Source organism: Stegostoma tigrinum, chromosome 5 (genome assembly GCF_030684315.1).
Source record: "Stegostoma tigrinum isolate sSteTig4 chromosome 5, sSteTig4.hap1, whole genome shotgun sequence".
Classification (NCBI taxonomy): Eukaryota; Metazoa; Chordata; class Chondrichthyes; order Orectolobiformes; family Stegostomatidae; genus Stegostoma; species Stegostoma tigrinum.
This window is the reverse complement of record NC_081358.1, coordinates 114,090,578-114,104,290: the sequence shown is the minus strand read 5'-3', so window position 1 is coordinate 114,104,290 and position 13,713 is coordinate 114,090,578. Positions and strand designations below refer to the sequence as shown.

At 44.0% G+C, this 13,713-nt stretch overlaps 1 protein-coding gene across 6 annotated transcripts in view; it reads right to left on the bottom strand.

The window, feature by feature from the left end:
- Window positions 1-13,713, bottom strand: part of LOC125451557 (microtubule cross-linking factor 1) — a 196,565-nt gene that overhangs the window by 64,033 nt on the left and 118,819 nt on the right. For 4 of the 6 annotated variants that reach the window (XR_009445791.1, XM_048528771.2, XM_048528773.2 and 1 more), the window contains exons 8-9: window positions 10,847-11,077; window positions 3,782-3,958 (exon numbers count right to left, since the gene is read on the bottom strand). Coding sequence is in view for 5 of the 6 variants with exons in the window: in XM_048528771.2 (XP_048384728.2) it covers window positions 3,782-3,958; window positions 10,847-11,077 (408 nt within the window). In the remaining variant the exon portion in view is untranslated. The remainder of the gene's footprint in view (window positions 1-3,781; window positions 3,959-10,846; window positions 11,078-13,713) is intronic. The other 2 variants (XM_048528772.2, XM_048528777.2) reach the window with 2 other exon arrangements.

Below are 13,713 nucleotides of genomic sequence, written 5' to 3'. Positions count from 1 at the left end.
GTGTTCTGTCTGGTGTTATTCCTTTCTGTGGTTTGACACAACTGAATGGCTTCTTAGCCCAATCAGAGGGCAGCTAAGTGTCAAGCACATTGCCGTGGGTCTGGAGTCACATTTAGGCCAGTCTAGGTGAGGATGGCGGATCTCCTTCCTTGAAGGACATGAGTGAACCAGATGGGTTTATACAACAATTGAAAATGGTTTCGTAATCATCATTGGACTTTTATTTTATACCATGCACTTTTTTAAACTTCAAATCCCACTATCTGCTGTGGTGGGATTTTGATACTGGGGGATTGAATGATTCCAATACCATGGGGAGATGGTTAAGATTTTCTCTTACAGGAGATGGTCATTGCCTGGCACTTGTGTGGGGTGAATGTGAAAGGTCACCTATCAGCCCGTTCCTGATTATTGTCTGTGTTTTGCTGGTTAAATGAAGTAACTGCCAACTGTAACAGATTGCTTCAGTAGCTGAGAAGTTACTAAATGCGCTCAACAATGAGCAATCATCAACAAACATTTCAACATCCTGGAGCTGTGATACCTGACCTCTAATAACTACAATTATCTTCCTTTGTGCCAAGTACCACTCCAACCAGCTTTCTCCCTCTGCTCCCATTGAGTGCACTTTTGTTAGGGCTTCTTATCGAGTGATATATGGTCATACAGCATGGAGACAGACTCTTCAATCCAACCAGCTCATGCTGAACATAATCCCAAACTAAACCAGTCCCACCTGCCTGCAGCATTTGGTTGAATGCTGCCTGAATGTAAAGGGCAGTCTGACCTACCTCAGGATTTCAGTTCACTTGTCCATGTTTGGAACAAGTCTGTAATGAAGTCAGGAGCTGATTGTTTCTGCTCAAGTGCTGCTTGATAATGCTGTTGTTGTCCCCTTCCACGTCTTTGCTGATGACTGTGAGCAGACTGATGGGATGGTCATTGCCTGGGTTGGATTTGTCCTGCTTTTTGTGGAGACGGTGTACCTGGGTAATTTTCCACACCATCAGGTAACTGTTCTATAGCAGCTTAGCTAGGGGTGTGGTCAGTTCTGAAGATTGGTGTCCATGATGGAGGGGACATCAGGAACAGGTCAAGGTGGTTTATTCACTCGACACCTCAGGCTGAAAATACTTGCAAATGCTTCAGCCTCATTTTCAGTATTTGTGTGCTGGGGCCACCATTGCTGAGGGTCCAGACATTTTCGGAGACTTTTTTAGAGTTAATTTTCCACCATCATTCATAGAGGGATGTGGCAGGACTGCAGGTCTGATTTAGGGATCACTTAGCTCCATCGTAATTTTCAGTTGTCTAACACAATTTGTTCAATGCTGTAGCTTGACCAGATGGACCAGGCTTGATGGCAATGGTAGAGTGAGAAAAATATTGGGGTGTGAGGTGTTCAGCCACAGATTCTGGCTAAATATAATATCACTGCCAATGATGGCACACAATACCACATGGGTTCCCAGTCTGGTGCTGCCAAATCCATTCTGAAACCAGTCCATTTGGCATTGTGGTGGTGCCACACATGATGATGATGAAGAATGTCATCCCAGCATTATGTCTCTGTAAGGGATTTGCGGTGGTCACTCCTATTTCACAGACAGATGCATCCCATGGTGCTTCGATCTTCAAGAACATAAAAATAAAACTTGAGCTAGACTTCGTTATCTAGTCCACTGAATCTGCTCCATCGTCCATTAAGGTCGAGGTTGAACCGATTAACTCTACTTTCTTGTTGCCAGTAACACATGCCAATCAACCATTTGATTAACTCAGCATTGAGGAGTTTTGGTGAGAATGAAGTCGAGGAGATTTTGCCCTCATTGCTGGTTCTTTCCGCACCAGACTGGCAGATACATCCTTCAGGATACGACCAGCCTATGTTGTAACGGTGCTTTGAAACCACTCTTGGTGATGGGCATTGTCACCCCCTCACTCATTCTGTGCCCTTGCCACCCTCCATTCTTTTACAAGTGGTGTTTAAACTATTAGCCACACGAGATATGCTAGAACAAAGAAAGCCAGATGCATCTTGTCTGGAAAACATAGAGCCGAAAGAACTGTGGATGTCGGATATCTGAAGCAAAAATAGAAACTGCTGGAGAAACTCAGCAGATCTGGCAGCATCTGTGGAGGCAAGGCAGAGCTAACATTTCAGGTCCAGTGACCCTTTCACTTAGCTGAACTTCAATTTCTGTTACATCTTGTCCACCACCTGCCACGTTGAGACAATGTTAATGGAATCACTGACTCATGACGGCAGTTAGTCTTTATTAATTACACATCCGAATCAGACAATCAAACAACAGACGCGACCCAAGGAAAACCCATGCTGTGGAGAGCTTTGTGAACCTGTTCTTCCCAATCACCGCTATACGTACCACATATTAAGTCTCAATTTACTCCAAAACTGTATTGCATATAGGCTATGCAGCCTCATCTGATTTGCCAAATGACGAAACTCTCAATTCTGTTCATCGCTGAGAAGTGTAAAGTGTTGGTTGGAATACATGGAGAGGGGACGCCTGAAGAACAAACATTCCTGTGATGTGTTTTAGAGCAGCTTTAGCAGCAAATACACACTGACAGCTGCTGTTGTTGCAGACGGAAGATGATATTCAACGAGGGTATCTCTTTCAAACCAGACACAGTGATATGAGGCATTGGTTCAATCAATCTACCAGTGTGGGTGTGGGATGGCAGAACATGAGAATCAGGAGCAGGAGTAGGTTCATCGAACCTGCTCCACCATTCGATCAGATGAGAGTTGATTTTTTCATGGAATCAGCTCCATTTGCCTGTCCACTCACCATAATCCTTAATTCTTCCACTGTTCAAAAATCTATGTAACTTTGCCTTAAAAACATTCAATGAGGAAGCATCAAATGCTTCACTCGGCAGGAAATTTCACAAATTCATATCTCTTGGGGTGAAGATGTCCCTCCTCAACTCAGTCCTAAATCCCCTCCCTCTTATTTTGCCCCCCTACTTCTGGTACTGTTCAAATTTCTCTCGTTTTGAGATGTTTCGCGGTTGAGGGAACTTATTTGGAAACTATTTTAGCATTTCTAGCATTTAAATAAATATGCATTTTCCTGCAATGTAATCAAACCAAGCAATTTTTATTCATTAATAGTGTTGCTTGCCTGCCACAGAGCCAGACATGACATGAAGAAAAGCACATTGGTGAAGTGCTATACAATGTACAGGCCTAAAATCATCCCAACTAATATTATAATTAGCACATCATGCATCCCAAATAACTCAGTTACTGCATCCCACATCAACTGTTGTTCTTCTAATTTGTGAACTGTTTCAAAATGCAATAAATTACTTTGAGAGCAATCATTGGGAGGCTTTAGAAAAAGCACAAAATGTGGGGAATTTGGACCGAGCACAACAGCGAGGGATCTAATCTCTGGAAAATGGCTCAGACAAGTTGCAAATATAAAAATAATGAGTGAAGACAAATTGCTGCAGTGTTAGCACTCTTAGATAAGAGGATTGAGTCCCAGAGAGATCACGGAATGAGAGCGAGCTTATTGTTAACAATGATGTTCGAGCAAAAGGATTCAATTTTAAGAAAGCAGTGAAAGAAATCTTAGAAAAAGCTGCCCTTGTAAGCTCATTCATTGAAGATCCACCTGCTGATCTGGTAATGGAAGCCACTCAGCTTCACCTAAATTCCAACTGACCGAACATGGGGAGAATGGGAGGGGAATAACAGTTGGTGTTAAGGATGTAGGGGTGGGAGGTTTGAGAAGGATTTACCCACCTGCTTCTGGTGTTGGAGTAACTCTTTTGTTTGTAGCTGAGGTCTACGATCATCAGTCACGGGGCAGGAAAGCTGGGAGTATTCTGTCAGCACGCACCCACTGTCCTCCTGATCAGCATCCAGTTCTTTCGGCGCAAGGAGCAGGTTCAATTCAGGCAGGTTTTCAATCTGTTCAAACTCAACACACATCATTGGTACGTTAAAAAAAATTTGCACAGTGCAGAAGTAGCCATTCAGCCCACTGAATCCACACTGCCACTCCAAACAGCATCCTACTTAGGCTCAACCCACCAGCCTATATCCCTGCATTTTCCACGGCTAAGCCTGTACCTCCCTTGAGTCTATGCATAATGCAGCATGCCAATCCACTTCACCTTTGGTAACAAAGTGTGGGGCTGGATGAACACCGCAGGCCAAGCAGCATCTTAGGAGCACAAAAGCTGACGTTTTGGGCCTAGACTCTTGAAGGGTCTTGTTATCTTGGATTCTCCAGCATCTGCAGTTCCCATGATCTCTGATCACTTAACCTTTCGACTGTGGGAGGAAACTGGAGCACTCAGACGAAACACACGCAGACACAGAGAGAATGTACAAACTCCACACAGACAGTCACCCAAGGCTGGAATCGAACCTAAGTCCCAGGCGCTGTGAGGCAGCTGTGTTGACCATTGAGCCAGTGTGCCACCCAAACAAGGTCTACAAATTTTGACTATGGAAGACCACAGTTAATATTGCCAGGATAAACACTAAGTAACTCTCCTGCAACAATGCAGTATTTAAAAAAAAATCCTTTGGGATGCTTGCACTAGGAGCTAACATTTTGCTTCTACTCATTCCTATGTCCTGCATGAGCTTCCTGCATCTCACTCAGGTATCTAGCTTTACAGGACCAAACCAATTATATCAGAATGTTCATGAGATGTGTGATGGCAAAGGGCTACTAAAATGAACGATCACAAAGTCAGTTCAGTCAGTCGAAAATTCTCCAGTCGAGGTGATCTCACGCTTCTAGAACATCAAACCTGTAGAGGTCTTAGGTTTAGCAATCTGCTGTTAGGTCATTGAACTATTTTGACTTGGCTGCCTTGTGATACCAACCAGATCTCACAGCCTCCTGAGGCTTTGGTCCAGGATGGTCGCCCTTTGTGATTGTCGAGAAAGGGAATGATTTAGGGAACTATGAATGATTAGTAAATGATTAGCTGTGTGACAACGGTTGACTGGTGTTCATTGCCCACCACAGCCAGCATGTTGCCAAGATTTTGCTGCCTGGAACTGAGGGGGGTAAGATTGGGTGTGGGCAGGGACACAGAGCAAAGCAGAATCGATCACATCTATCACCTACTACAACTCTCACCCAAGATTCACTTTCACTGACTTCAAAGCCATGCACATCATGGGGGTGTATAATGGTCATGTCTGATCTCATCCTGTTAGTCTTTTGCTCCAATTCCTTCCTCTCTGAACTCTGTTCCACCCCCAGTATTTCCGATCCTCACTCACCACAGCTTTAAAACCAACTCGGCCGACGTATTTTGTCATTTCTGGATGCTCTGCACTGTACAGTATGCAGCCTTCATTTTCTTTCAGCTCATTGTGGTCTCACTGCTAGTCCAGGAGTGGGCTCATCCTGACTAAAGCTACAACTGCAGACTGGTGGGATGGTAACTGGCTTGCTTTTTTTGTGAAGGTGGCATACTAGGCAGTTTCCTGGGTTATTGTGTAGCTGCTGTGTAGTGGCTTAGGTCAGGGTTTGGTCAGTTCTGAAGACTAGCATCCATGATGATGGGGGCCTCAGGAGGAAGCCAAGATGGCTCACTCACTCAACAGCTCAGGTTGAAGGTTATACAACATGCCAGACCATATAAAAAAAAAACAGGTTCTAACAACCTGGCCACAGCCTTTGTTAGACAGACAGCAAGAAGGTGCTCAGATGTTTCAGTATCCTTGGAAAATTAGAGGAAAATGGCTGGAGATGGTACAAAAGGTGAGAGAATACAGCGAGGTCGGGCGTCCAGAGAGAGAGAGACAGAGAGAGAACATTCACATGTTCGAGGGAATTAGTGTTATAGTTGTATTAACATGGAATCAGTAAGGCTGAAATCCAGGATAACGCTCTGGGAATATGGTTTGGAATCCCACCAAAACAGGTGGTGAAATTTGAATACAATCTGGAATTAAAAGCTGATTTAATGGTGACAATGAAGTCACAAGAGGGAGAACCTCAACCTCAGTAATCTGCTTGCCACAGGTGCATCTGTTCATGATTGTATTGGTAAGAGCGACAAGCGCACGGTCCTTGTGGAGACAACACCCTGTCTTCACACTAAAGCTGCCCTCCAGCACGTTGTATGGCACTAGCATTATGCTTAATGGGATGGACTGTGAGCATATCTAGCTACAGTGAAGCGCAGTGGGTCATCAACAGCAGCAGAACAGTTCTCCAGCGCAAATCTGCAACCTTGTGGCCAGGTATATCATCTACTTAACCCTTCAAGTCCTTCAATCTTGATTCGAATCAAGCCAGGGGATCAACCCTGGTTCAATGGAGCATGCAGGAGGGCATGCCACTAGGAATACCTCAAAGTGAGTTGTGAGCCTGGTGAATCTACTAGGCAGGACAAACAACACAAGCAGCGAGCGATAGAGCAACAGTATCTCACAACCAATGGATCAGATCTAACTCTGGGGTACTGCCACATTTAGTTGTGAATGGCAGTGGATAATTAAAGTACTGAATGGAGAAGGAGGCTCCACAAACACCCCCAGCGAACACAGTGCAAAAGACAAGGCTGAAGCGCTGTCATTCATCTTTCTCCCAAACATTGAGTGGGTGTTCCATTTTGGCTTCCTCCTAAGTCCTAGTGTCCTTTTTTCAACCCTTAGCCAACTTCATTCACTCCATCAGAAATAATGATGAAGGATCTAGGCCCGAAACGTCAGCTTTTGTGCTCCTGAGATGCTGCTTGGCCTGCTGTGTTCATCCAGCTTCACACTTTGTTATCTTTGATTCACTCTATGTCAGATCAAGAAATGTTTGGAAGCACTGGACACTGCAAAGGCTATGCCAATTACTTTTCCAACAGCCCTCTCATGACCATCAGTAAAGTGATGGAAGTGGTCACTAGCAGTAATATTAAATGGCACTTACTCAGCAACACCTACGTACTGACGCTCAGTTTGAGCTGTGCCAGGGTCACTCAGCTCCTGCCCTCGTTACAGCCTTGATTCAAATATGGACAAAAGAACTGAATTCCAGATTGAACACAAAAATTGCTGGAGATCACAACGGGTCAGGCAGCATTAATGGAGAGACAGCAGCTAACATTCTGAGTCAAGGTGACTCTTCATCAGAGAACGTAAGAACATAAGAACTAGGAACAGGAGTAGGCTGTTCGGCCCTTTGAGCCTGCTTTGCCATTCAATAAAATCATGGCTGATCTTTTCTATGATGTGAGCTGATGTGAAGTGTGGATGGGGCAGCATTAAGCAATTGAGAGGGGGTGGAGACGGAGGTTGGAGTGTTGGGGGAGAAATGGTGCTGATAGTGCAGATTAAGTGATCACAATGTGAGAATGACAGAACAATGGTGCTTCTTAAGTATCAGACTGGAAAGAACAGATCGTCCCACTGGAGTGGTGGGGGGAAGGGAGAGAGGACATGGTGACACAGAATGTAACAAGTAAAGCTAAATGGAAGGGAAGGAATGGAGATAACAGTGTGGAGCTGGAGGAACACAGCAGGTCAGGCAGCATCAGTGGTACAGGAAAGCTGACGTTTTGGGTTGGGACTCTTCTTCATTTCATTCAGCTTTCATTATCTGAAGGTGTTGAACTCAATATTAAATCCAAAACGTTATAAAGTGTCTAACCAACTTTATGAGCTTTACTGAGTTCAGATTGTGAACCCACTTCCATTCCTTCCCTTTCTTTTAGCTTTACTTGTTACATTCTCTGTCACCATGTCCTCCCAACAAACCCCAACCTGATCTCAGAGGCAACAAAAACAAAGTTGCTGGAAAAGCTGAACAGGTCCGGCAGCATCTGTGGAGGAGAAAACAGAGTTAATGTTTCGGGTCTGGTGACCCTTCCTCAGAGGTCACCGGGCCCGAAACATTAACTTTGTTTTCTCCTCCACAGATGCTGCCGGACCTGTTCAGCTTTTCCAGCAACTTTGTTTTTGTTCCTGAGTTACAGCATCCGCAGTCTTTTGGTTTTTATCTAGTACCCATCTCAGAGGGACTGTCTTTCTTTCCAGTCTGGCAGTTAGACACACCATTATTCTACCACTCTCACATTCTGATCACTTCATCTGCACTATCAACACCCTTTCTCCCACAGCACTCCACCACACACCCCCCACCCAGAATAGCATAAATGTTGCTCCCTCCACACTTCACATCAGAGCTTTAATGACGAGTCATCTAGACCTGAAACATGAGCCTTCTGTCTCTCCATGGACGCTGCCTCACCCAATGTGATCTCCAGTATTTGGTGTTTTCAGTACAGATTCCAGCATCCGCAGTAATTTGCTCCTAACTGAATTCCAGAGGTGAACTCAGAGTGATAGTCCTTGACATCAAAGTTGCATGTGACTGAGTGTGGTATGAAAGGGTCCTAGCAAAACTGGAGTCAATAGGAATCAGGAGGAAATTTCTCCACTGGTTGGAGTCAAACCTAGCATAAAGGAAAATGGCTGAGATTGTTGGAGGTCAGTCATCTCAGCTCCAAGATGTCTCTGCAGGAGTTCCTCAGTGTGTAGTGTCCTAGGTTCAACCATCTTCAACTTCATCAATGGCCTTCCCTCCATAAGGTCAGAGGTAGGGATGTTTGCTGATGATTACACAATGTACAGTGCCAGTTGTGACTGTTTAGAGACTGAAGCAGCCATGCCCACCTGTTCCATGACCCGGGCAATGTCCAGATTTGGGCTTAAAAATGGCAAATACGTTTGTGCCACAACTATGCTAAGCCATGGCCATCTCCAAGAAGAGAGAATCTAAATATTACACCTTGACATTCAATGTTATTAGCTCCATTGAACTCCGTGCTATTAACATCCTGAAGGTTACCATTTTTCAGAAACTAAGCTAGACTAGCCAGGTACGCATATGGTTTCAACAGTAGATCAGAGGCTAGGAATTTTGTAGTGAGTAACTTACCTCCTGACTCCACAAACCCTGTTCACTATCTACAAGGCACAATTCAGAAAGATGCTCCACTTGCCTGGATGTGTACAGCTTCAGGAACACTCAAGAAGCTCAACACCCCATCCAAGGCAGAGCAGTTTACCTGACTGTCACCTCATCCACCAACTTCAACATTTACTTCCTTCGCCACCAATGCAAAATGGCAGCAGATGCCTGCCTGTAATTGATACTTGTTACACTCTTCCAAGCCTGGGACCGCCACCACATAGAGGGACCAAAGGAACCAGATGGTTCCAAACATCACAATCTGCAAGTTCTCCCTCAAGCCTTACACCATCCTGACTTATAACTACGTTGCTGTTACCTTACTATAGCCATGTCAAAATCCTGGAACTTCCTTCCTGCTGTGCTGTGATTTAATGTAAATAAGTATCAAAGGTACAAAATGAAAGGTGATGAAATAAAATAACAACAACTTATAAAGAAAGTCAAGAAATTTGAGCCTATGGGCCAAATGCCTGAAAATGGGACCAGAATAATTGGGTAAAGATAGTAGGAACTGCCGATGCTGGAGAATCTGAGATAACACGGTGTGAAGCTGGATGAACACAGCAGGCCAAGCAGCATCAGAGGAGCAGGGAAGTTGACGTTTCGGGTCAAGACCCTTCTCCAGAAAAAATAAAATTTTTTTCTGAAGAAGGGTCTCGACCTGCAACGTCAACTTTCCTGCTCCTCTGATGCTGCTTGGCTTGCTGCGCTCATTCAGCTTCAAACCATGTTACCTCAGAATAATTAGGTGGTTGTTTGTGATCAGCACAATCTTGATAGCCCAAAGGGCGTATTTTTGACATTGCAAACCTTTATGATTACAATTCGAAAGGAGGAATAATGTGATAAGGTAAAACGGGGTTGAAAAGACGCAGGGGAACTGCTGTAGAAGCTCATGGATGTGATAACCGTAAATCATCAAAGAGAAAAGAAATGTGAGGTAGGTTCAGCAATTATTAGAAAAACTACATGGCGCAAGCATTTTGTCACGCTGACTAGGGCCAGCCCACAAAACAAAAGATTTGGGCAGGTTTGTAATTCATTCCTTCACACCTAGGGGGGTAGCCAGAGCTATGACTTGTTCTCTGTGCAGTCTTTTGATTTCACTGACAGTAGCTCAACAAAGATCTCCACATTTCATTCTACACTATTCTTTGCTGGGGTGAACTAAATTTTGTGATCGAAGCTAGCTGAAGAAATCAGCAGGAAGCAGTTTTATCAACATTGGCATCAGCTGTGGTTTGAAAACACAGCAGCTCTTCCTGTGGTGGATCTTGCGATAGCTCTATCCATGCCCCTAAGCCTTGCTTCAAGTGCGAGCAAGACTCCCCTGTTCCAAGATAAACAGCCCTTTCCTCAATGCCAAATTTTTCCATTCCTGGCAACGTTCTTTTCGGTTTCCTCTGCACCCTCTCCAGTGCAAACGCATTCTCATAATGTATTGACCAAAGCCGTTCACTGTGGCTGTGATTTAACTGGTGTTTCATACAATTCTAGCACAACTACCGTGCTTCAGATTCTATGAAGCAAAGATCCTGGATGCCTTGTTGATTTTCTCATCAATGTGCCCTGTTCCTTTCAGGGATCAGTGGTCAATACTTCCCAAGTTCACTTCATTCTCCAACATTTGGTGGACTGCAGCGGTTCGAGAAGACAGCTCACCACGTGCTTCTCAAGGGCAACTAGGAGCGGGCAAGAAATGCTGGTTAGCCAGTGATGCCCACAAATGAACGAGAAAAACTTCTCAGTATCCCAACGGTATGACTGTTTATTGAATTATTTGCCAAATTTTAATTCCAAAGTCAAAAATTGAGAGTGCTCAAGGCCGCAGATTAGTTATGCATTGAGTTGAGGTGCAGGGATCATACCTCCAAGATGTCCTCTCCACTGTACTCCATCTTCTTGCCTTGCCTCCAATGCTTGAGCAGCCACTTAAGCTTAACATAGAACAAGTAAGTGCTCTCCTTGAACATTCTCATCTCCTGCAGTAGCAGAGCCCTTTCGTGACTCCATGACTTCTGCTCCAGTCTGTTCTGCAAGTTCAGGCTCTGTACTTCAAAGTCTTTCCTCCGCAAGTTCTTCTGGTTTTCCTCTTCAATCTGTGGCAGCAAAGAACACATTGTTCTAGGCACTTAAGATTTATTGGAGCATGAAGCTAAAGTCTCAAGGATTAAAGGGAAGACCCACCTTGGGATTTACTTAGTGCTCTATCTTCAATAACTTTCTACCCTAATCTCCACGTCACGTGGACAACAGAAACACTATTAAGACATCACGTTTCAAGTAAATATAAATTTAAAGGTCTTTGCATGCAGAATTTACAGATACTTTTACAGTGAGGGTGGAGAGAAATGACTTTTTGCTCCCTATGATCAAAAATGGAGCAATGTTGAAGTCTAACATTAGTATTGAGCACATTCAGGTCACATCTTTTTACTGCTTCCATAGTGTAACCATCTGAGGTGTCAGCAGATACTCACTTACTTCTGCCCTACCAAGGCACTCAGATCTTTTTGTGCCAAACTTGTGCCAACTGGCACCAAACAGTAGGCTTTCCTGTATGTTGTGAACTTATTTTCAATTAGACCTTGTACAAACATCGCTATAATTCACTGAGGCAAAAAGAGATGATATCTCACTCAGCAGTTTAATACGGGAGTTCAATCCAACTTAGCATCAGGAAACACAGCCATTGTTTTGCCTGGTTTCCCTCAGACACAGGAAGCTCCTTATCAATTTGGGCAAGACTCAGGTCCTGCATTCTAACCCACTGTGTTAGACACCATTAATCCACTCTGAATCAGTTATAAATTATAAAACCCACTGTGTGAGCATGTAACAATTATGTTTTAATCACCAAATGAAACTGATAATAAAATGCCTGTGGCCATCCCTAGTCCAATGACCTCAGCTGGCAAAAAATTTGAAAGGAAAAGGAGGTTTTAGGCCAGTTACAGTTCAATTTAGAAATTAAATAACATTTGTTATGTAAAATAATCAGTGCATTTTGCCCAAAGAGTGAATTTGTTTGAGGGAATTTAAAAAGTTTCTCAGGATAAATTTGACTTCATATTTTCCACACGAACACAATCCTCTGCCAATGTTTCTTAACCTCAATATGACTCTGAAGAAATTCTTGATTCCCTTTCTAATGATTGGACAAACACAACTGCTTCCTCTCTGCACAGTGAGCTTGTGGGGAGATGACATCACGGGGGCTGTAAAATTCAGCGCAGACTCTTGACTCAAAGCTCCATGGCTTCTGTGCATTTTTTGACCCAGTCAAATTTCCCTGGAAAAGCTTACAGAAAGCCTGGCAAAGAGCTGGAGCTACAATGACGTCCTCCTTTCTTGAATAAGTCCAAGGAATAAAACCAAATAGAAATGCAGCTTTCAACACACATCACCACATTATTCAGAAGCTTTGGAAGGGACCTGACCTGAGCTAGTTACTGACTTTCTCACGTAGAATCAGACAGCACTGTTGTGAATTTCTTATCTTGACATGAAAACTGTGGGAGTTGGCGAGCAGAGCCCCTGGTGTGGAAGTGCATGTCCCTAACAGTCTGTTTTTCATGATAGAATTGGAAGCCATTTTCCCCAGAAGTAGTCAATGACCCTGACAAAAGAAAACACACTCTAAAGATCATTATGTCATTGAAATGCTGAAAGGTTACAGAACTCTTGAGGTTCAGTCACATTCCTCTGCTCTTTCCCCATAACTTTGCAAAATGTTCCCTTTTAAATACAAAGCCACAGAAAAAGAAAACTCCTCATGACCGCTCCTGGATTTCTGCTACTTATCTTGCCTCAAAAGGAACAGAATGCTCTGCTTTGAATGCTAGCTGCATTTTTTTTTCATCATGGCAATAAACATCCTTCTGAATTTTAAGTACATATAAATTAGGGGCTTTGAGCCATTTCAAGCCTGCTCCACCATTTAGTAAGATTGTGGGTGGATCTGACTGTTGCCTTAGCTACACACATTCTTGCCTTCCCCTCTATTAACTTCTGACTTCCATGTAAATTAAGAAGATGTCTATATCTGCCGTAAAAATAGTCCATGTCCCTGCCTTGACCACACCCTGGGGAACAGAGTTCCAAAGACTCACATCCTTTCAAGAAAAAAAAGTCACCACACCCATATAGTAAATGGGACATCCTTCTGTGTGTCCAGAGTGTGGTCTCTCCCATAGGGGACAGTGTCCTTTCAGTATCCACCCTGACAAAGCCCTCAGGATTCAGTAAGATCACCTCTCAGTCTTCTAAACTCCAATGGATTAAGGCACGTCTGTTCAACTTTTAGGCATAACGTCACAGATCACAGAATCCCTGCAGGGTGGAAACAGGCCCTTCAGCCCAAAAGGAGCACACCAATCCCCAGACCCATACCCCTATAACCCACCTAATTTACACATTCCTGAACACTACAGGCAATTTAGCATAGCCAGTCCACCTAGCCTGCCCACATTTGGGCTGTGGGAGGAAACCAGAACACCTGGAGGAATCCCACGCAGAAACAGGGAGAACATGCAAACTCCACACAGACAGTCTCCCAAGGCTGGGATTGAACCCAGGTCCCTGGTGCTGTGAGGCAGTAGTGCTAGCCACTGAGCCACCATGCCACCCCAGCTATACCCCCAGCTATCAGTCAAATAAACCATCTCTGAACTCGCTCCAAAGCATTTATACGCTTTAATAAATTAGGAGATCAAAACTGTACTCAGTAATCTAG